A 22,105-nucleotide genomic window follows, 5' to 3' on the forward strand; every position below is an offset into this window, starting at 1 on the left:
TTTAGAGGGGTTCTGGGCCACAAGGTTGTTGGGTCATTTTCTAGCCTTCTGTCGTGAAGAACGCTTTCCTGGGCGTTGGGGTGGTTTGTTGTTCCAGCTCCCTTTCTTGGCTTCTTTTGGGAGCTGGTGCAACAAGAGGAGCTCAGCCTCTGCCTTCTGGCTGAGATGTCACCCTTCAAACAGCAATGCCTGCCTGGAGATAAGGATGGCATTTGCCAAAAGGGCTTCGTTTGGCACATGATATCTTGAAAGGACGTACACCGTCCTTTCAGCTATCAAAGGCTAGCTCAAATGACATACAAATGAGAACTCTCCAATGGAGTCTTACAGTAGGTGGAGAGTCCGAAAAAAACTCCTTCAGTCATTTCACTGAGAGTCATTGATTGGGGACACCAAGAATATAGGAAGGAATGCAGAAAGAAAAGATGAAATTGTGTTCAGGATCGGGGGGAGGGATGAACAGGGCGTGCTTGCCTTGAATCCAGGCTTTGTTGGGGGGTGGGGCATAAAGATCGAACGGGTCTGAAACTACAAATTGGGATGGTAACACAGTATCACCAGAGTTACACAACAGTGTTCCCAAATTGCAACAATGATGAAAAAGTTTACTAATCCCAACTTAACCAAGAGAAATACAGGAAACCATACACAAAATAAAACATCACCAGAAAGGTGGAAACAAACCAAATGCAAAGCAGTTCAGGGGAAAGGAACTCCATGTCCCCTGGGGGCAGACCGAGTTGCCGGCGTCCACGGTGAGCAGACAGGGATGGAGGCTGCAGAGCCGACCGCTCCCCTGGACGTGGTGTTTCCGGCAAGGGCTCTGGGTCTCTGCCCAGAGCGGGGGCTCGTTCTTCCTGCAGGGGCGAGTGAGTCATCGTCGGCGTCTGGGTGTTGCGCGGGAGCCAGGGCAGGCTCTCCCTGCCGAGGCGGTGACTCCTCCTCTGCCTCGGGTTCTCCTGCCAAAGCCCGAGCAGGTACAGGTGCACGTGGAGGTGGAGGTTCTGGCTGAGGGGTGGGACATCAGTGCCTGGGGCTGGGGGCCCTGCAGGCACGGAGATCCGATCTGCCCGGTGTGCTGGCCAGTACCCAGCTGGCCTGGTGTCTCTGCGAGGGCAAGTCTCGGTTCTCCGTCTGGCCTCGGTGGATCCCTGGGTCCTGCACCTGGAGCCACCACCTCTGTAGGGACAGGTCTGGGAAGTAGAGCCTGGTTCCAGTTGGAGGCCAGTGCTAGAGCTGGGGGAGAAGCAAAGTTTGCCCACAGGCCAGCCTTGGCATGTGCGTATCCCGGGACAGAAAGCTTCCAAGAGATTCCCAAAGAATACCCAGGGTCGGATGTCTTTTGGGACTGAAGTGTGCAAGATGGGGGTGGGGGTGTGAGGCCAGCGCTTGCTGCAGGCCCAGCAGCATCTTTCGGGGACTCGTCCGTGTGTAGCTCAGCACCCCCTCCCCACACACTCCCGTGCACCAGCCCCAGCGTCCTCACCTCTGTGCTCTGGCGTGCTGGGCTCCAGGTCCTCCTGCTGCCTCAGAGGCCGGGGTTCTCGGGACTCTGGGTCGGAGCCGGGTGTGCTGAGCTCCGTGGCAGCCTCAGACTGGGCCGCCGGGTGTATCCTGGGCGGTGTCTCGGCAGCAGGCCTTCCCCGCCTCCGCTTCGCCCCCGGTGGGGCTGATGCCTCCGTGGGCACGCTCACCTGGAGCCTGCCCTGGGACTCACGGGCGGGGGGGTGGTGCTCCGACCCCTCCCTCCGGGAGGTGGACGGGGTGTCCCCGTCCTTGGCCTCATCACGTGGGAAGCTCTGCAACGACAGTGACCGTCAGCCAGCCGTGCTGGGAGTTTTCCGAGCTGGGCCTGGCCAGTGGAGCCGCTGCTTCTGCCTGCTCGAACTTCTCTTCCCAGAAGGGTCAGAGACGTGTGTCTGCTCAGATCCCCACCCGGGAGGAAAGAGACCCACCTGAGGGTGTGAGGTCAGCCTGGGCGGCCGGCGCTGCCCGCACTCTCCCCATCCCACCCAGCCTGCTCTCCCCTGGGGTGTGGACACAACTTGTCCGCAGGCTTCTGACCCCACATCCGCCTGGGCTTCCTTGAGGGAGACACACCCCGAGAAACCCGCATCCACACACACAGGCAAAGGACCCGGTGTTTCCGGGTGGCATGGGAGAGGTGGCCTGGCCCCGCCTGGGGCTCCCCGTGTTACCTTTCTGTTTCTCCGGGCAAAGGGCCAGAGGCCTCTCGGGGGTGCCCTGAGCCAACGTCGACAGGGTGCCCACGCACACTGCCTGTGAGCTCTCCTGAGGCCCCGGCCTCTGGGCAGGGGCAAGCAGCAGAACATCCTGGCAGCAAGTGATCTGGCTGGGGGCTCCTCTCCGCTCTGGAGGCCTGGATACTCGGGTTGCGGGTTCTGTTGGGTTCTGTTGCCGGCAGGTGACATCATTTCCTGGGGTTCGTGCTGAGGTCCCTTCCCCAAAACTTCCCAAGGGAATCTCTGGGTTTCTGACTGCTCGACCACCCCCCTTAGGCCATGTGCAGGCACAGTGACAGCCACACAGCCCAGCCCACAGCCCTGGGGAGGCCTGGGTGCAGCCAGGGCCTGAGCTCCGAGGACCCCGCTGCTCTCAGACCAGGCTCCTTCTTCTCATAAGTGGTGTGGCCCTGGACAAGCATATGCCCCTCAGGGTTTCCCCGGTCTCTCCCTCTGCAGAGTGGGGGTCATTCTCCCATCTGTTTCCTAGGTCTGTCGGCCTACGAGCAGCTCCATGCCTTTCCACCTGGGGCTGATATCACGTGGAGCTTGTGCGCTGAGACTTCAGAAAGAAAGTCTCCATCCAGGGCTGACACAGCACAGAATGGGGCAGAACGAGGCCTGGATGCGCCGTGGTACCCAGGAAAAGGCACTCCCCCTCCTGACTGTTTTGAGACCCCGCATGCAAGTTGGAGGACCGAAAGGAAGACTCGAAGGTCGCCCTCTCTGATAGAAAAGAGTAGCCAACTTTCTGGTCCTCTGTTTCCATTGAGATTCTGTTCAAGTGTCCCAGCTCGGCTTCTGCGGGTGGCTGAGCTTCTAATGGCTCCCTGCGTTCTTGTCTTTTCCTCTCCAAACCTTCCGTCCGTTTCCCCCTTCTGGGGTGGATGGGCGCTGTCATTGCTTCTACCTTCGAGACAGATTGATGAAAAGTCTGGACCATCGACTCCTTTCCTCTCTTTGGTTCCGTGTCTCTCTCTGGCTGTGTCCCTCTCTTTTCCTTTCTCGATTCAGTCTGTGTCTTCCTCTTTCTCTCTCGTGTGTGGATGGATGGATGCTAGGAATGCACATGTATATGATTAGATGAGGGTTATGTTTTAGGGATAGGTTAGAGGGAGAGAAAGGCTTTAGGTCGGAGTTGGTCATGGGGGAAGAGTCAAGGGTGGTGGTGGTGTTTCTTGGAATCTGAGTGCTGTGCATTCTTCGTCTCTTTCCATATGAACCCCTTCTCAGATACACCACTTGCAAGGAGTCTCTCATGTTCCGTTTCCTATCTTTTGCATTTGTGAATGCTTAGCTTCTCTGTTGTGAAGAGGTTCCATTGGATGGAAACCCATTGGTGTACTTGGTTTCCCTCTTTCCCTTACTTGAAGAGACCCATTTCTACCTCCGCCCAGCAAATGGCAAGGAGACTCTGATGTTAAGGAGCCTTTGACCTACGCTTCTTTCTAGCTATCTCATGACATCAGTCTTTAGGGTGAGGTTTTTCCCCGATATTGAGGTGGTGTGAGATCAAAACCAATAGCGTTCTTCAGATGTAGCTGTCTGGTTTTCCCATGGACATTGATTGAAGAGGCTTTCTTGTTCCCATTTGGATATTCTCCCCTTCTGTGTCAGAGATGAGTTGACCTTGGATGCCGGGGTTTGTTTCTGGACCCTCAACTTTATTCCATCGATCTGGATCTGTGTGTGTTGTTGTATTCCCAATAGCATACTGTCCTGCTGCTGCCGCTGTGGCTAAGTCACTTCAGTCGTGTCTGACTCTGCGCGACCCCATGGCCTGCAGCCTACCAGGCTCCTCCGTCCAGGGCATTTTCCAGGCAAGAGTACTGGAGTGGGTCGCCATCGCCTTCTCCGATACTCTCCTGAGGATCCTAGTTTGGTCGTCTAATTTCCTTTCACACAACCTTGGACGTCCGTATCGGGGCTTTTTCGTCGGATTGTATTGACAATTTAGGCTCTTTTCTGTTTCCGTAACCCCTTTTGCAATTCTTTGTTCGGTGCGAACATGCATTGGCATTTTGGGAGGAATAGCATCGAAGCTGTGGATTGCCTTGTGGGGCTGTGACATCATTTTCCCAATAGGAATTCTTTCAAGCCCTGAGCACAGCTTCTCTTTCCAGTGATTGGTGTGGGCTTGATCTTCTTTCTTCCATCTCTCGCCGTTTTGTGAGAACAGGTCCTTCCTTCCCTTCTGGGTTAGATGGACTCGTGGGTATCACTTCAGTGAATGGCATTGTCAGTGGGGGTGATAATTCCCTTCTCATTGGAAGACTTTGCTGTGAGTATTAGAAGTGCAAGTGATTTCTCTTCCCCTTCCTCCCTGTCCATCTCTCAGAGCCACCGGGAAACAGAGGCCTCATCCAGGGTCACACAGGCCTGAGGGAGTGCAACTAGACTGTTGTTTCTTCAGGCCCTCAGTGCTGGACATCATCCGGGATACTCTGTGTGTGTCTTCCTCAGTCTGGCGTCCCTTCAGACCTTTCCCTAGTTTTCACAGGCTTGTTGTGTTGGTGTTCTTTGTCTGTTTGGAGACACGTCCTTGAGAAGCTTTGTGTTTCCACTCATTCGTCTCGCGATGTATGACCTGTCTTTTGCTTTTGTAATGAGGTCTTTCCCACGGTAGATGTCTTTGATTTTGCAAAGTCCACTGTATTCTCTGGGTTGTTTTGTGGACTGCCTTTTAGTTTTGTGTGTGAAGACTCAAAGCACGTGTCCGGTTTCTGCTCATTGTTCTTCTAGATTTGTGACAAGTTTTCATGGAAACTTTGTCTAGGGATAACTGGAAGTGAACTCGGTGTAAGGTGTCAAGTCTCCATCTCCATTCATGTCATGCCCTGCAGTTTCCAATTCCCTGTTCCTGAGTGGTTTTGGAGACCTTGTGGGAAGTTTGGTTGCATCGGAGTTTGCATTTCCACCTTGAGTAGATTCACACTGTTCTGCCCTCAGGGACACTGTCAAGGGGGAGTGAGGAGCAGCCTGCACTTGCAGCAGTGACCACACGGTGGGGCGAGTGCTGCTGTTCCCTCTGGGAGCCCCAGGCCACAGGCATCCCAGTGAGGAGCCAGCTCTGTGCTCAGCTGAAAGGAGTTAGTCTCTCAGGAGCCTCTGAGCCCTTGCCTTTGGATCACCCAGGGTGGGCATTTACTGTGACAGAAAAAAATTGCCCTGAATTCCATGGACGGAAGAGCCTGGCTGTGTAGAGTTCGTGAGTTGCCGTGAATCAGACACAACTGAGGACACAAAAACTCAATAGACTAAAACACTTTTTGGGGGTGGGGGGAGTGAAAGGGGGTGATGTGGGGTTTTTTGTCTTATATAATAGCCAAGGGAAATCTAGTTTAAACCTAAATTCACATAGATGGGAAAGGTATAGCTCTCCGTCACCCTATTAAAAAAAAAAAAAAAACGACTTAACTTTTCTGAAAGTTTATTTAGTAGCTTCCTTGAGCAGTTCATTGTGAAGCATTTTTTTTTTTTTCTGTGACATTGGCCTCATTAAAAAGTACGGTTTGCGTTTACTGGATAATTTTGTTCATTGGTTTGTTAGGGAATCTTGGTAATATTTGAGTTTCCTGGGGAGCATGGTCACATGACCTGGCCCTGGCCAATCGGTGCGTTCCACCTCCCTGGCCACTGTGATTGGCTCCGGACTGGGGCAGTGCCCAATCGGGGCCCAGGGCCGGGCCTCACGTTGGAAGCCAGGGGAAGACGAGCTCTCGTCCTGCTGGGGTAGGGGAAGGGGTGGGGCCGGGGGAGGTCAGGCTCCAGCAGTGGGAGGGGCTTGAGGTCCGCCTGCGGCAGTTGGTGACCTTCCTGCTCCCCTCAGGGCAGAGCCGCCGGCCTGAGAATGAGGGCGCTGCTGAGCCCAGGGGCTGGGATGGCCCGTTGCTGCTGTGGTCCCAGAGCTCCACCCGAGACCTGAGGGAGGCCGTCTGCCCGTGAGTCCTCTCCCGCTTGTCTGTCAGCTTGTTTGAAGCATGCTGGGTTTTCTGCCCAGCTGGCTAAGGGGAGTCCCTGGAAATGCAAGGGTGTGGGTTTTGGCAGACTTCAGGGAAGACATGCCAGATGAGCCTGGGAGACTCCAGCTTAATCTGGATTCAGGAGATATCTCTTCGGGCCAGCTAGTAATTGTAGGATAAGCCTAATGAGTCTTCACAGGATGAAGAGAGTAACGTGCCAAGGTAGCAATCGATGTCCTCCTTCGAGAGGATGAAGCTGGTGCTCAGAGAAGGGGGGAACTTGGCCACAGCAAGGAGGTGTGCACCCAGACAGAACCCCCAGATCCGGCCATTTGAGCTCAGGGAGGCCAGTGGTGTGGCTTGTCCCTGTGGCAGGGGCCGAGGCACGCAGCCCACCCTGATTCCTGCGGGGGCCTGACTTGGGAAGTGCCATCTGGTAGCTTTGAGACTCACCAAACCAAATTGCACTGGAGAGAGGAAGGACACCTTCCTTCATCCACCCCCCACCCCCGCCGGATTCCCACATACCCTGACCCCTTTCTCTGGATTTCGGAGCCATTTCCAGAGTCCCGCTCATATGACCTCATTCGAAGTGCACTGTGGACGAGCTGCCATCTGCAGCTGCTACCACAGCAGCCAAGGGCTTTAGCTCCCGAGTACCTCCCTTCCTTTGGAACTTGGGGGCCCTCTACTCCCCACTTGCACACCACAGACCTTTGCTGAGGATTGTGGGGACCCTCACTCAGTTTGCAGCACGTTGTAGCCATCCCTGTCCTCTCAATACCTCCCTTGCAACTCAGCTTGTGAGCTCCTTTGGAGCAGCGTGGCCCACCTGGCTGCAACGGAAGAGACACAGCTGACAGGGAAACAACAGCTTAGATCTGACAGCCGGAAAGCTCTGTCAAAAGGGACCTCCCTCTTCACACCGTAGAGGCTGTAGGAGCCGCCAGGGTTTGGGAACCAGTGCTGGGGCCAAAATGACTCCACAGCTGTTTTCCTTCCTGGGGAGGGTTCTGGCTCCAGTGGGAATGGCTCAAGTCTCCTAAGGTTCTGAAAGCCCACTGTGTGCAGATTCACGGTACACAGAGAGGAGAAGGTGGAGTCCTGCCCTGGAGGTGGGCACAGCTCACGGATGAGCCAGGCAGGCAGGCAGGCAGGCAGGGCATGAGAACACCTGAGCTGCCTTCATGAGTGAATGGTGTGGGGGCAGAGGAAGAGAAGCCGGTCTGCTCCCTCATGTGGTGCCCAGGGCAGGTTGTCCCCAGAGGAAACCCTTACGACGGTGAGGACTATCACTGCTGTTTCCCAAGGGGTTCCGTCGGTGCGTGTCTTCCCCGGAGCGGTCAGGCCGTCTCTAAAGTACACTGGCCATGGGCATTGCCTCTCCTTGGAACTTCCCATGTGTTTCTCTTTTTTATGGAACAGTGATTTTTTAGAGGGGTTCTGGGCCACAAGGTTGTTGGGTCATTTTCTAGCCTTCTGTCGTGAAGAACGCTTTCCTGGGCGTTGGGGTGGTTTGTTGTTCCAGCTCCCTTTCTTGGCTTCTTTTGGGAGCTGGTGCAACAAGAGGAGCTCAGCCTCTGCCTTCTGGCTGAGATGTCACCCTTCAAACAGCAATGCCTGCCTGGAGATAATGATGGCATTTGCCAAAAGGGCTTCGTTTGGCACATGATATCTTGAAAGGACGTACACCGTCCTTTCAGCTATCAAAGGCTAGCTCAAATGACATACAAATGAGAACTCTCCAATGGAGTCTTACAGTAGGTGGAGAGTCCGAAAAAAACTCCTTCAGTCATTTCACTGAGAGTCATTGATTGGGGACACCAAGAATATAGGAAGGAATGCAGAAAGAAAAGATGAAATTGTGTTCAGGATCGGGGGGAGGGATGAACAGGGCGTGCTTGCCTTGAATCCAGGCTTTGTAGGGGGGTGGGGCATAAAGATCGAACGGGTCTGAAACTACAAATTGGGATGGTAACACAGTATCACCAGAGTTACACAACAGTGTTCCCAAATTGCAACAATGATGAAAAAGTTTACTAATCCCAACTTAACCAAGAGAAATACAGGAAACCATACACAAAATAAAACATCACCAGAAAGGTGGAAACAAACCAAATGCAAAGCAGTTCAGGGGAAAGGAACTCCATGTCCCCTGGGGGCAGACCGAGTTGCCGGCGTCCACGGTGAGCAGACAGGGATGGAGGCTGCAGAGCCGACCGCTCCCCTGGACGTGGTGTTTCCGGCAAGGGCTCTGGGTCTCTGCCCAGAGCGGGGGCTCGTTCTTCCTGCAGGGGCGAGTGAGTCATCGTCGGCGTCTGGGTGTTGCGCGGGAGCCAGGGCAGGCTCTCCCTGCCGAGGCGGTGACTCCTCCTCTGCCTCGGGTTCTCCTGCCAAAGCCCGAGCAGGTACAGGTGCACGTGGAGGTGGAGGTTCTGGCTGAGGGGGTGGGACATCAGTGCCTGGGGCTGGGGGCCCTGCAGGCACGGAGATCCGATCTGCCCGGTGTGCTGGCCAGTACCCAGCTGGCCTGGTGTCTCTGCGAGGGCAAGTCTCGGTTCTCCATCTGGCCTCGGTGGATCCCTGGGTCCTGCACCTGGAGCCACCACCTCTGTAGGGACAGGTCTGGGAAGTAGAGCCTGGTTCCAGTTGGAGGCCAGTGCTAGAGCTGGGGGAGAAGCAAAGTTTGCCCACAGGCCAGCCTTGGCATGTGCGTATCCCGGGACAGAAAGCTTCCAAGAGATTCCCAAAGAATACCCAGGGTCGGATGTCTTTTGGGACTGAAGTGTGCAAATGGGGGTGGGGGTGTGAGGCCAGCGGTTGCTGCAGGCCCAGCAGCATCTTTCGGGGACTCGTCCCTGTGTAGCTCAGCACCCCCTCCCCACACACTCCCGTGCACCAGCCCCAGCGTCCTCACCTCTGTGCTCTGGCGTGCTGGGCTCCAGGTCCTCCTGCTGCCTCAGAGGCCGGGGTTCTCGGGACTCAGGGTCGGAGCCGGGTGTGCTGAGCTCCGTGGCAGCCTCAGACTGGGCCGCCGGGTGTATCCTGGGCGGTGTCTCGGCAGCAGGCCTTCCCCGCCTCCGCTTCGCCCCCGGTGGGGCTGATGCCTCCGTGGGCACGCTCACCTGGAGCCTGCACTGGGCCTCACGGGCGGGGGGGTGGTGCTCCGACCCCTCCCTCCGGGAGGTGGACGGGGTGTCCCCGTCCTCGGCCTCATCACGTGGGAAGCTCTGCAACGACAGTGACCGTCAGCCAGCCGTGCTGGGAGTTTTCCGAGCTGGGCCTGGCCAGTGGAGCCGCTGCTTCTGCCTGCTCGAACTTCTCTTCCCAGAAGGGTCAGAGACGTGTGTCTGCTCAGATCCCCACCCGGGAGGAAAGAGACCCACCTGAGGGTGTGAGGTCAGCCTGGGCGGCCGGCGCTGCCCGCACTCTCCCCATCCCACCCAGCCTGCTCTCCCCTGGGGTGTGGACACAACTTGTCCGCAGGCTTCTGACCCCACATCCGCCTGGGCTTCCTTGAGGGAGACACACCCCGAGAAACCCGCATCCACACACACAGGCAAAGGACCCGGTGTTTCCGGGTGGCATGGGAGAAGTGGCCTGGCCCCGCCTGGGGCTCCCCGTGTTACCTTTCTGTTTCTCCGGGCAAAGGGCCAGAGGCCTCTCGGGGGTGCCCTGAGCCAACGTCGACAGGGTGCCCACGCACACTGCCTGTGAGCTCTCCTGAGGCCCCGGCCTCTGGGCAGGGGCAAGCAGCAGAACATCCTGGCAGCAAGTGATCTGGCTGGGGGCTCCTCTCCGCTCTGGAGGCCTGGATACCCGGGTTGCGGGTTCTGTTGGGTTCTGTTGCCGGCAGGTGACATCATTTCCTGGGGTTCGTGCTGAGGTCCCTTCCCCAAAACTTCGCAAGGGAATCTCTGGGTTTCTGACTGCTCGACCACCCCCCTTAGGCCATGTGCAGGCACAGTGACAGCCACACAGCCCAGCCCACAGCCCTGGGGAGGCCTGGGTGCAGCCAGGGCCTGAGCTCCGAGGACCCCGCTGCTCTCAGACCAGGCTCCTTCTTCTCGTAAGTGGTGTGGCCCTGGACAAGCATATGCCCCTCAGGGTTTCCCCGGTCTCTCCCTCTGCAGAGTGGGGGTCATTCTCCCATCTGTTTCCTAGGTCTGTCGGCCTACGAGCAGCTCCATGCCTTTCCACCTGGGGCTGATATCACGTGGAGCTTGTGCGCTGAGACTTCAGAAAGAAAGACTCCATCCAGGGCTGACACAGCACAGAATGGGGCAGAACGAGGCCTGGATGCGCCGTGGTACCCAGGAAAAGGCACTCCCCCTCCTGACTGTTTTGAGACCCCGCATGCAAGTTGGAGGACCGAAAGGAAGACTCGAAGGTCTCCCTCTCTGATAGAAAAGAGTAGCCAACTTTCTGGTCCTCTGTTTCCATTGAGATTATGTTCAAGTGTCCCAGCTCGGCTTCTGCGGGTGGCTGAGCTTCTAATGGCTCCCTGCGTTCTTGTCTTTTCCTCTCCAAACCTTCCGTCCGTTTCCCCCTTCTGGGGTGGATGGGCGCTGTCATTGCTTCTACCTTCGAGACAGATTGATGAAAAGTCTGGACCATCGACTCCTTTCCTCTCTTTGGTTCCGTGTCTCTCTCTGGCTGTGTCCCTCTCTTTTCCTTTCTCGATTCAGTCTGTGTCTTCCTCTTTCTCTCTCGTGTGTGGATGGATGGATGCTAGGAATGCACATGTATATGATTAGATGAGGGTTATGTTTTAGGGATAGGTTAGAGGGAGAGAAAGGCTTTAGGTCGGAGTTGGTCATGGGGGAAGAGTCAAGGGTGGTGGTGGTGTTTCTTGGAATCTGAGTGCTGTGCATTCTTCGTCTCTTTCCATATGAACCCCTTCTCAGATACACCACTTGCAAGGAGTCTCTCATGTTCCGTTTCCTATCTTTTGCATTTGTGAATGCTTAGCTTCTCTGTTGTGAAGAGGTTCCATTGGATGGAAACCCATTGGTGTACTTGGTTTCCCTCTTTCCCTTACTTGAAGAGACCCATTTCTACCTCCGCCCAGCAAATGGCAAGGAGACTCTGATGTTAAGGAGCCTTTGACCTACGCTTCTTTCTAGCTATCTCATGACATCAGTCTTTAGGGTGAGGTTTTTCCCCGATATTGAGGTGGTGTGAGATCAAAACCAATAGCGTTCTTCAGATGTAGCTGTCTGGTTTTCCCATGGACATTGATTGAAGAGGCTTTCTTGTTCCCATTTGGATATTCTCCCCTTCTGTGTCAGAGATGAGTTGACCTTGGATGCCGGGGTTTGTTTCTGGACCCTCAACTTTATTCCATCGATCTGGATCTGTGTGTGTTGTTGTATTCCCAATAGCATACTGTCCTGCTGCTGCCGCTGCGGCTAAGTCACTTCAGTCGTGTCTGACTCTGCGCGACCCCATGGCCTGCAGCCTACCAGGCTCCTCCGTCCAGGGCATTTTCCAGGCAAGAGTACTGGAGTGGGTCGCCATCGCCTTCTCCGATACTCTCCTGAGGATCCTAGTTTGGTCGTCTAATTTCCTTTCACACAACCTTGGACGTCCGTATCGGGGCTTTTTCGTCGGATTGTATTGACAATTTAGGCTCTTTTCTGTTTCCGTAACCCCTTTTGCAATTCTTTGTTCGGTGCGAACATGCATTGGCATTTTGGGAGGAATAGCATCGAAGCTGTGGATTGCCTTGTGGGGCTGTGACATCATTTTCCCAATAGGAATTCTTTCAAGCCCTGAGCACAGCTTCTCTTTCCAGTGATTGGTGTGGGCTTGATCTTCTTTCTTCCATCTCTCGCCGTTTTGTGAGAACAGGTCCTTCCTTCCCTTCTGGGTTAGATGGACTCGTGGGTATCACTTCAGTGAATGGCATTGTCAGTGGGGGTGATAATTCCCTTCTCATTGGAAGACTTTGCTGTGAGTATTAGAAGTGCAAGTGATTTCTCTTCCCCTTCCTCCCTGTCCATCTCTCAGAGCCACCGGGAAACAGAGGCCTCATCCAGGGTCACACAGGCCTGAGGGAGTGCAACTAGACTGTTGTTTCTTCAGGCCGTCAGTGCTGGACATCATCCGGGATACTCTGTGTGTGTCTTCCTCAGTCTGGCGTCCCTTCAGACCTTTCCCTAGTTTTCACAGGCTTGTTGTGTTGGTGTTCTTTGTCTGTTTGGAGACACGTCCTTGAGAAGCTTTGTGTTTCCACTCATTCGTCTCGCGATGTATGACCTGTCTTTTGCTTTTGTAATGAGGTCTTTCCCACGGTAGATGTCTTTGATTTTGCAAAGTCCACTGTATTCTCTGGGTTGTTTTGTGGACTGCCTTTTAGTTTTGTGTGTGAAGACTCAAAGCACGTGTCCGGTTTCTGCTCATTGTTCTTCTAGATTTGTGACAAGTTTTCATGGAAACTTTGTCTAGGGATAACTGGAAGTGAACTCGGTGTAAGGTGTCAAGTCTCCATCTCCATTCATGTCATGCCCTGCAGTTTCCAATTCCCTGTTCCTGAGTGGTTTTGGAGACCTTGTGGGAAGTTTGGTTGCATCGGAGTTTGCATTTCCACCTTGAGTAGATTCACACTGTTCTGCCCTCAGGGACACTGTCAAGGGGGAGTGAGGAGCAGCCTGCACTTGCAGCAGTGACCACACGGTGGGGCGAGTGCTGCTGTTCCCTCTGGGAGCCCCAGGCCACAGGCATCCCAGTGAGGAGCCAGCTCTGTGCTCAGCTGAAAGGAGTTAGTCTCTCAGGAGCCTCTGAGCCCTTGCCTTTGGATCACCCAGGGTGGGCATTTACTGTGACAGAAAAAAATTGCCCTGAATTCCATGGACGGAAGAGCCTGGCTGTGTAGAGTTCGTGAGTTGCCGTGAATCAGACACAACTGAGGACACAAAAACTCAATAGACTAAAACACTTTTTGGGGGTGGGGGGAGTGAAAGGGGGTGATGTGGGGTTTTTTGTCTTATATAATAGCCAAGGGAAATCTAGTTTAAACCTAAATTCACATAGATGGGAAAGGTATAGCTCTCCGTCACCCTATTAAAAAAAAAAAAAAAAACGACTTAACTTTTCTGAAAGTTTATTTAGTAGCTTCCTTGAGCAGTTCATTGTGAAGCATTTTTTTTTTTTCTGTGACATTGGCCTCATTAAAAAGTACGGTTTGCGTTTACTGGATAATTTTGTTCATTGGTTTGTTAGGGAATCTTGGTAATATTTGAGTTTCCTGGGGAGCATGGTCACATGACCTGGCCCTGGCCAATCGGTGCGTTCCACCTCCCTGGCCACTGTGATTGGCTCCGGACTGGGGCAGTGCCCAATCGGGGCCCAGGGCCGGGCCTCACGTTGGAAGCCAGGGGAAGACGAGCTCTCGTCCTGCTGGGGTAGGGGAAGGGGTGGGGCCGGGGGAGGTCAGGCTCCAGCAGTGGGAGGGGCTTGAGGTCCGCCTGCGGCAGTTGGTGACCTTCCTGCTCCCCTCAGGGCAGAGCCGCCGGCCTGAGAATGAGGGCGCTGCTGAGCCCAGGGGCTGGGATGGCCCGTTGCTGCTGTGGTCCCAGAGCTCCACCCGAGACCTGAGGGAGGCCGTCTGCCCGTGAGTCCTCTCCCGCTTGTCTGTCAGCTTGTTTGAAGCATGCTGGGTTTTCTGCCCAGCTGGCTAAGGGGAGTCCCTGGAAATGCAAGGGTGTGGGTTTTGGCAGACTTCAGGGAAGACATGCCAGATGAGCCTGGGAGACTCCAGCTTAATCTGGATTCAGGAGATATCTCTTCGGGCCAGCTAGTAATTGTAGGATAAGCCTAATGAGTCTTCACAGGATGAAGAGAGTAACGTGCCAAGGTAGCAATCGATGTCCTCCTTCGAGAGGATGAAGCTGGTGCTCAGAGAAGGGGGGAACTTGGCCACAGCAAGGAGGTGTGCACCCAGACAGAACCCCCAGATCCGGCCATTTGAGCTCAGGGAGGCCACTGGTGTGGCTTGTCCCTGTGGCAGGGGCCGAGGCACGCAGCCCACCCTGATTCCTGCGGGGGCCTGACTTGGGAAGTGCCATCTGGTAGCTTTGAGACTCACCAAACCAAATTGCACTGGAGAGAGGAAGGACACCTTCCTTCATCCACCCCCCACCCCCGCCGGATTCCCACATACCCTGACCCCTTTCTCTGGATTTCGGAGCCATTTCCAGAGTCCCGCTCATATGACCTCATTCGAAGTGCACTGTGGACGAGCTGCCATCTGCAGCTGCTACCACAGCAGCCAAGGGCTTTAGCTCCCGAGTACCTCCCTTCCTTTGGAACTTGGGGGCCCTCTACTCCCCACTTGCACACCACAGACCTTTGCTGAGGATTGTGGGGACCCTCACTCAGTTTGCAGCACGTTGTAGCCATCCCTGTCCTCTCAATACCTCCCTTGCAACTCAGCTTGTGAGCTCCTTTGGAGCAGCGTGGCCCACCTGGCTGCAACGGAAGAGACACAGCTGACAGGGAAACAACAGCTTAGATCTGACAGCCGGAAAGCTCTGTCAAAAGGGACCTCCCTCTTCACACCGTAGAGGCTGTAGGAGCCGCCAGGGTTTGGGAACCAGTGCTGGGGCCAAAATGACTCCACAGCTGTTTTCCTTCCTGGGGAGGGTTCTGGCTCCAGTGGGAATGGCTCAAGTCTCCTAAGGTTCTGAAAGCCCACTGTGTGCAGATTCACGGTACACAGAGAGGAGAAGGTGGAGTCCTGCCCTGGAGGTGGGCACAGCTCACGGATGAGCCAGGCAGGCAGGCAGGCAGGCAGGGCATGAGAACACCTGAGCTGCCTTCATGAGTGAATGGTGTGGGGGCAGAGGAAGAGAAGCCGGTCTGCTCCCTCATGTGGTGCCCAGGGCAGGTTGTCCCCAGAGGAAACCCTTACGACGGTGAGGACTATCACTGCTGTTTCCCAAGGGGTTCCGTCGGTGCGTGTCTTCCCCGGAGCGGTCAGGCCGTCTCTAAAGTACACTGGCCATGGGCATTGCCTCTCCTTGGAACTTCCCATGTGTTTCTCTTTTTTATGGAACAGTGATTTTTTAGAGGGGTTCTGGGCCACAAGGTTGTTGGGTCATTTTCTAGCCATCTGTCGTGAAGAACGCTTTCCTGGGCGTTGGGGTGGTTTGTTGTTCCAGCTCCCTTTCTTGGCTTCTTTTGGGAGCTGGTGCAACAAGAGGAGCTCAGCCTCTGCCTTCTGGCTGAGATGTCACCCTTCAAACAGCAATGCCTGCCTGGAGATAATGATGGCATTTGCCAAAAGGGCTTCGTTTGGCACATGATATCTTGAAAGGACGTACACCGTCCTTTCAGCTATCAAAGGCTAGCTCAAATGACATACAAATGAGAACTCTCCAATGGAGTCTTACAGTAGGTGGAGAGTCCGAAAAAAACTCCTTCAGTCATTTCACTGAGAGTCATTGATTGGGGACACCAAGAATATAGGAAGGAATGCAGAAAGAAAAGATGAAATTGTGTTCAGGATCGGGGGGAGGGATGAACAGGGCGTGCTTGCCTTGAATCCAGGCTTTGTTGGGGGGTGGGGCATAAAGATCGAACGGGTCTGAAACTACAAATTGGGATGGTAACACAGTATCACCAGAGTTACACAACAGTGTTCCCAAATTGCAACAATGATGAAAAAGTTTACTAATCCCAACTTAACCAAGAGAAATACAGGAAACCATACACAAAATAAAACATCACCAGAAAGGTGGAAACAAACCAAATGCAAAGCAGTTCAGGGGAAAGGAACTCCATGTCCCCTGGGGGCAGACCGAGTTGCCGGCGTCCACGGTGAGCAGACAGGGATGGAGGCTGCAGAGCCGACCGCTCCCCTGGACGTGGTGTTTCCGGCAAGGGCTCTGGGTCTCTGCCCAGAGCGGGGGCTCGTTCTTCCTGCAGGGGCGAGTGAGTCATCGTCGGCGTCTGGGTGTTGCGCGGGAGCCAGGGCAGGCTCTCCCTGCCGAGGCGGTGACTCCTCCTCTGCCTCGGGTTCTCCTGCCAAAGCCCGAGCAGGTACAGGTGCACGTGGAGGTGGAGGTTCTGGCTGAGGGGGTGGGACATCAGTGCCTGGGGCTGGGGGCCCTGCAGGCACGGAGATCCGATCTGCCCGGTGTGCTGGCCAGTACCCAGCTGGCCTGGTGTCTCTGCGAGGGCAAGTCTCGGTTCTCCATCTGGCCTCGGTGGATCCCTGGGTCCTGCACCTGGAGCCACCACCTCTGTAGGGACAGGTCTGGGAAGTAGAGCCTGGTTCCAGTTGGAGGCCAGTGCTAGAGCTGGGGGAGAAGCAAAGTTTGCCCACAGGCCAGCCTTGGCATGTGCGTATCCCGGGACAGAAAGCTTCCAAGAGATTCCCAAAGAATACCCAGGGTCGGATGTCTTTTGGGACTGAAGTGTGCAAGATGGGGGTGGGGGTGTGAGGCCAGCGCTTGCTGCAGGCCCAGCAGCATCTTTCGGGGACTCGTCCGTGTGTAGCTCAGCACCCCCTCCCCACACACTCCCGTGCACCAGCCCCAGCGTCCTCACCTCTGTGCTCTGGCGTGCTGGGCTCCAGGTCCTCCTGCTGCCTCAGAGGCCGGGGTTCTCGGGACTCTGGGTCGGAGCCGGGTGTGCTGAGCTCCGTGGCAGCCTCAGACTGGGCCGCCGGGTGTATCCTGGGCGGTGTCTCGGCAGCAGGCCTTCCCCGCCTCCGCTTCGCCCCCGGTGGGGCTGATGCCTCCGTGGGCACGCTCACCTGGAGCCTGCACTGGGCCTCACGGGCGGGGGGGTGGTGCTCCGACCCCTCCCTCCGGGAGGTGGACGGGGTGTCCCCGTCCTCGGCCTCATCACGTGGGAAGCTCTGCAACGACAGTGACCGTCAGCCAGCCGTGCTGGGAGTTTTCCGAGCTGGGCCTGGCCAGTGGAGCCGCTGCTTCTGCCTGCTCGAACTTCTCTTCCCAGAAGGGTCAGAGACGTGTGTCTGCTCAGATCCCCACCCGGGAGGAAAGAGACCCACCTGAGGGTGTGAGGTCAGCCTGGGCGGCCGGCGCTGCCCGCACTCTCCCCATCCCACCCAGCCTGCTCTCCCCTGGGGTGTGGACACAACTTGTCCGCAGGCTTCTGACCCCACATCCGCCTGGGCTTCCTTGAGGGAGACACACCCCGAGAAACCCGCATCCACACACACAGGCAAAGGACCCGGTGTTTCCGGGTGGCATGGGAGAGGTGGCCTGGCCCCGCCTGGGGCTCCCCGTGTTACCTTTCTGTTTCTCCGGGCAAAGGGCCAGAGGCCTCTCGGGGGTGCCCTGAGCCAACGTCGACAGGGTGCCCACGCACACTGCCTGTGAGCTCTCCTGAGGCCCCGGCCTCTGGGCAGGGGCAAACAGCAGAACATCCTGGCAGCAAGTGATCTGGCTGGGGGCTCCTCTCCGCTCTGGAGGCCTGGATACCCGGGTTGCGGGTTCTGTTGGGTTCTGTTGCCGGCAGGTGACATCATTTCCTGGGGTTCGTGCTGAGGTCCCTTCCCCAAAACTTCGCAAGGGAATCTCTGGGTTTCTGACTGCTCGACCACCCCCCTTAGGCCATGTGCAGGCACAGTGACAGCCACACAGCCCAGCCCACAGCCCTGGGGAGGCCTGGGTGCAGCCAGGGCCTGAGCTCCGAGGACCCCGCTGCTCTCAGACCAGGCTCCTTCTTCTCATAAGTGGTGTGGCCCTGGACAAGCATATGCCCCTCAGGGTTTCCCCGGTCTCTCCCTCTGCAGAGTGGGGGTCATTCTCCCATCTGTTTCCTAGGTCTGTCGGCCTACGAGCAGCTCCATGCCTTTCCACCTGGGGCTGATATCACGTGGAGCTTGTGCGCTGAGACTTCAGAAAGAAAGACTCCATCCAGGGCTGACACAGCACAGAATGGGGCAGAACGAGGCCTGGATGCGCCGTGGTACCCAGGAAAAGGCACTCGCCCTCCTGACTGTTTGGAGACCCCGCATGCAAGTTGGAGGACCGAAAGGAAGACTCGAAGGTCTCCCTCTCTGATAGAAAAGAGTAGCCAACTTTCTGGTCCTCTGTTTCCATTGAGATTCTGTTCAAGTGTCCCAGCTCGGCTTCTGCGGGTGGCTGAGCTTCTAATGGCTCCCTGCGTTCTTGTCTTTTCCTCTCCAAACCTTCCGTCCGTTTCCCCCTTCTGGGGTGGATGGGCACTGTCATTGCTTCTACCTTCGAGACAGATTGATGAAAAGTCTGGACCATCGACTCCTTTCCTCTCTTTGGTTCCGTGTCTCTCTCTGGCTGTGTCCCTCTCTTTTCCTTTCTCGATTCAGTCTGTGTCTTCCTCTTTCTCTCTCGTGTGTGGATGGATGGATGCTAGGAATGCACATGTATATGATTAGATGAGGGTTATGTTTTAGGGATAGGTTAGAGGGAGAGAAAGGCTTTAGGTCGGAGTTGGTCATGGGGGAAGGGTCAAGGGTGGTGGTGGTGTTTCTTGGAATCTGAGTGCTGTGCATTCTTCGTCTCTTTCCATATGAACCCCTTCTCAGATACACCACTTGCAAGGAGTCTCTCATGTTCCGTTTCCTATCTTTTGCATTTGTGAATGCTTAGCTTCTCTGTTGTGAAGAGGTTCCATTGGATGGATACCCATTGGTGTACTTGGTTTCCCTCTATCCCTTACTTGAAGAGACCCATTTCTACCTCCGCCCAGCAAATGGCAAGGAGACTCTGATGTTAAGGAGCCTTTGACCTACGCTTCTTTCTAGCTATCTCATGACATCAGTCTTTAGGGTGAGGTTTTTCCCCGATATTGAGGTGGTGTGAGATCAAAACCAATAGCGTTCTTCAGATGTAGCTGTCTGGTTTTCCCATGGACATTGATTGAAGAGGCTTTCTTGTTCCCATTTGGATATTCTCCCCTTCTGTGTCAGAGATGAGTTGACCATGGATGCCGGGGCTTGTTTCTGGACCCTCAACTTTATTCCATCGATCTGGATCTGTGTGTGTTGTTGTATTCCCAATAGCATACTGTCCTGCTGCTGCCGCTGCGGCTAAGTCACTTCAGTCGTGTCTGACTCTGCGCGACCCCATGGCCTGCAGCCTACCAGGCTCCTCCGTCCAGGGCATTTTCCAGGCAAGAGTACTGGAGTGGGTCGCCATCGCCTTCTCCGATACTCTCCTGAGGATCCTAGTTTGGTCGTCTAATTTCCTTTCACACAACCTTGGACGTCCGTATCGGGGCTTTTTCGTCGGATTGTATTGACAATTTAGGCTCTTTTCTGTTTCCGTAACCCCTTTTGCAATTCTTTGTTCGGTGCGAACATGCATTGGCATTTTGGGAGGAATAGCATCGAAGCTGTGGATTGCCTTGTGGGGCTGTGACATCATTTTCCCAATAGGAATTCTTTCAAGCCCTGAGCACAGCTTCTCTTTCCAGTGATTGGTGTGGGCTTGATCTTCTTTCTTCCATCTCTCGCCGTTTTGTGAGAACAGGTCCTTCCTTCCCTTCTGGGTTAGATGGACTCGTGGGTATCACTTCAGTGAATGGCATTGTCAGTGGGGGTGATAATTCCCTTCTCATTGGAAGACTTTGCTGTGAGTATTAGAAGTGCAAGTGATTTCTCTTCCCCTTCCTCCCTGTCCATCTCTCAGAGCCACCGGGAAACAGAGGCCTCATCCAGGGTCACACAGGCCTGAGGGAGTGCAACTAGACTGTTGTTTCTTCAGGCCGTCAGTGCTGGACATCATCCGGGATACTCTGTGTGTGTCTTCCTCAGTCTGGCGTCCCTTCAGACCTTTCCCTAGTTTTCACAGGCTTGTTGTGTTGGTGTTCTTTGTCTGTTTGGAGACACGTCCTTGAGAAGCTTTGTGTTTCCACTCATTCGTCTCGCGATGTATGACCTGTCTTTTGCTTTTGTAATGAGGTCTTTCCCACGGTAGATGTCTTTGATTTTGCAAAGTCCACTGTATTCTCTGGGTTGTTTTGTGGACTGCCTTTTAGTTTTGTGTGTGAAGACTCAAAGCACGTGTCCGGTTTCTGCTCATTGTTCTTCTAGATTTGTGACAAGTTTTCATGGAAACTTTGTCTAGGGATAACTGGAAGTGAACTCGGTGTAAGGTGTCAAGTCTCCATCTCCATTCATGTCATGCCCTGCAGTTTCCAATTCCCTGTTCCTGAGTGGTTTTGGAGACCTTGTGGGAAGTTTGGTTGCATCGGAGTTTGCATTTCCACCTTGAGTAGATTCACACTGTTCTGCCCTCAGGGACACTGTCAAGGGGGAGTGAGGAGCAGCCTGCACTTGCAGCAGTGACCACACGGTGGGGCGAGTGCTGCTGTTCCCTCTGGGAGCCCCAGGCCACAGGCATCCCAGTGAGGAGCCAGCTCTGTGCTCAGCTGAAAGGAGTTAGTCTCTCAGGAGCCTCTGAGCCCTTGCCTTTGGATCACCCAGGGTGGGCATTTACTGTGACAGAAAAAAATTGCCCTGAATTCCATGGACGGAAGAGCCTGGCTGTGTAGAGTTCGTGAGTTGCCGTGAATCAGACACAACTGAGGACACAAAAACTCAATAGACTAAAACACTTTTTGGGGGTGGGGGGAGTGAAAGGGGGTGATGTGGGGTTTTTTGTCTTATATAATAGCCAAGGGAAATCTAGTTTAAACCTAAATTCACATAGATGGGAAAGGTATAGCTCTCCGTCACCCTATTAAAAAAAAAAAAAAAAAACGACTTAACTTTTCTGAAAGTTTATTTAGTAGCTTCCTTGAGCAGTTCATTGTGAAGCATTTTTTTTTTTTCTGTGACATTGGCCTCATTAAAAAGTACGGTTTGCGTTTACTGGATAATTTTGTTCATTGGTTTGTTAGGGAATCTTGGTAATATTTGAGTTTCCTGGGGAGCATGGTCACATGACCTGGCCCTGGCCAATCGGTGCGTTCCACCTCCCTGGCCACTGTGATTGGCTCCGGACTGGGGCAGTGCCCAATCGGGGCCCAGGGCCGGGCCTCACGTTGGAAGCCAGGGGAAGACGAGCTCTCGTCCTGCTGGGGTAGGGGAAGGGGTGGGGCCGGGGGAGGTCAGGCTCCAGCAGTGGGAGGGGCTTGAGGTCCGCCTGCGGCAGTTGGTGACCTTCCTGCTCCCCTCAGGGCAGAGCCGCCGGCCTGAGAATGAGGGCGCTGCTGAGCCCAGGGGCTGGGATGGCCCGTTGCTGCTGTGGTCCCAGAGCTCCACCCGAGACCTGAGGGAGGCCGTCTGCCCGTGAGTCCTCTCCCGCTTGTCTGTCAGCTTGTTTGAAGCATGCTGGGTTTTCTGCCCAGCTGGCTAAGGGGAGTCCCTGGAAATGCAAGGGTGTGGGTTTTGGCAGACTTCAGGGAAGACATGTCAGATGAGCCTGGGAGACTCCAGCTTAATCTGGATTCAGGAGATATCTCTTCGGGCCAGCTAGTAATTGTAGGATAAGCCTAATGAGTCTTCACAGGATGAAGAGAGTAACGTGCCAAGGTAGCAATCGATGTCCTCCTTCGAGAGGATGAAGCTGGTGCTCAGAGAAGGGGGGAACTTGGCCACAGCAAGGAGGTGTGCACCCAGACAGAACCCCCAGATCCGGCCATTTGAGCTCAGGGAGGCCAGTGGTGTGGCTTGTCCCTGTGGCAGGGGCCGAGGCACGCAGCCCACCCTGATTCCTGCGGGGGCCTGACTTGGGAAGTGCCATCTGGTAGCTTTGAGACTCACCAAACCAAATTGCACTGGAGAGAGGAAGGACACCTTCCTTCATCCACCCCCCACCCCCGCCGGATTCCCACATACCCTGACCCCTTTCTCTGGATTTCGGAGCCATTTCCAGAGTCCCGCTCATATGACCTCATTCGAAGTGCACTGTGGACGAGCTGCCATGTGCAGCTGCT

The 22,105-nt window shown here is 55.0% G+C and overlaps 3 protein-coding genes across 4 annotated transcripts; all 3 read right to left on the bottom strand.

Annotated features, from left to right (window-relative positions):
- Window positions 1–584: 584 nt before the first annotated feature.
- Window positions 585–2,382, bottom strand: LOC145513987 (uncharacterized). Its single transcript, XM_081511080.1, has 3 exons — window positions 2,199–2,382; window positions 1,487–1,799; window positions 585–1,236 (listed from the first exon to the last, which is right to left on the bottom strand). The coding sequence occupies exons 1-3, from the start codon at window positions 2,331–2,333 to the stop codon at window positions 875–877; spliced, it is 810 nt and encodes a 269-aa protein (XP_081367206.1). The 5' UTR covers window positions 2,334–2,382; the 3' UTR covers window positions 585–874.
- A 5,838-nt stretch (window positions 2,383–8,220) lies between these two features.
- On the bottom strand, window positions 8,221–13,283 carry LOC145513924 (uncharacterized). Its single transcript, XM_081510976.1, has 3 exons — window positions 9,835–13,283; window positions 9,123–9,435; window positions 8,221–8,873 (listed from the first exon to the last, which is right to left on the bottom strand). The coding sequence occupies exons 1-3, from the start codon at window positions 10,069–10,071 to the stop codon at window positions 8,245–8,247; spliced, it is 1,179 nt and encodes a 392-aa protein (XP_081367102.1). The 5' UTR covers window positions 10,072–13,283; the 3' UTR covers window positions 8,221–8,244.
- Window positions 13,284–15,856: 2,573 nt separating this feature from the next.
- Window positions 15,857–20,921, bottom strand: LOC145513928 (uncharacterized). Of its 2 annotated transcripts, none has more exons than XM_081510982.1 (3): window positions 17,472–20,921; window positions 16,760–17,072; window positions 15,857–16,452 (listed from the first exon to the last, which is right to left on the bottom strand). In XM_081510982.1, the coding sequence occupies exons 1-3, from the start codon at window positions 17,706–17,708 to the stop codon at window positions 15,881–15,883; spliced, it is 1,122 nt and encodes a 373-aa protein (XP_081367108.1). In that variant the 5' UTR covers window positions 17,709–20,921; the 3' UTR covers window positions 15,857–15,880. The 2 variants fall into 2 exon arrangements, with proteins under 2 accessions (XP_081367108.1, XP_081367107.1); XM_081510981.1 differs by having other exon boundaries at window positions 15,857–16,509.
- Window positions 20,922–22,105: the final 1,184 nt, after the last annotated feature.

This window comes from Giraffa tippelskirchi, chromosome 7 (genome assembly GCF_054371585.1).
Source record: "Giraffa tippelskirchi isolate mGirTip1 chromosome 7, T2T-mGirTip1v1.2.pri, whole genome shotgun sequence".
Lineage (NCBI taxonomy): Eukaryota > Metazoa > Chordata > Mammalia > Artiodactyla > Giraffidae > Giraffa > Giraffa tippelskirchi.

Excerpts from the sequence above, each read along its gene's own strand:
- LOC145513928 (XM_081510981.1), bottom strand. The coding sequence starts at position 17,708 with ATGATGTCACCTGCCGGCAACAGAACCCAACAGAACCCGCAACCCGGG. Across the intron at positions 17,073-17,471 it reads TTGCCCGGAGAAACAGAAAG|AGCTTCCCACGTGATGAGGC; the intron begins GTAACACGGGGA and ends CTGTCGTTGCAG. Across the intron at positions 16,510-16,759 it reads CAGCACGCCAGAGCACAGAG|CTCTAGCACTGGCCTCCAAC; the intron begins GTGAGGACGCTG and ends CTTCTCCCCCAG.
- LOC145513924 (XM_081510976.1), bottom strand. The coding sequence starts at position 10,071 with ATGATGTCACCTGCCGGCAACAGAACCCAACAGAACCCGCAACCCGGG. Across the intron at positions 9,436-9,834 it reads TTGCCCGGAGAAACAGAAAG|AGCTTCCCACGTGATGAGGC; the intron begins GTAACACGGGGA and ends CTGTCGTTGCAG. Across the intron at positions 8,874-9,122 it reads CAGCACGCCAGAGCACAGAG|CTCTAGCACTGGCCTCCAAC; the intron begins GTGAGGACGCTG and ends CTTCTCCCCCAG.
- LOC145513987 (XM_081511080.1), bottom strand. The coding sequence starts at position 2,333 with ATGTTCTGCTGCTTGCCCCTGCCCAGAGGCCGGGGCCTCAGGAGAGCT. Across the intron at positions 1,800-2,198 it reads TTGCCCGGAGAAACAGAAAG|AGCTTCCCACGTGATGAGGC; the intron begins GTAACACGGGGA and ends CTGTCGTTGCAG. Across the intron at positions 1,237-1,486 it reads CAGCACGCCAGAGCACAGAG|CTCTAGCACTGGCCTCCAAC; the intron begins GTGAGGACGCTG and ends CTTCTCCCCCAG.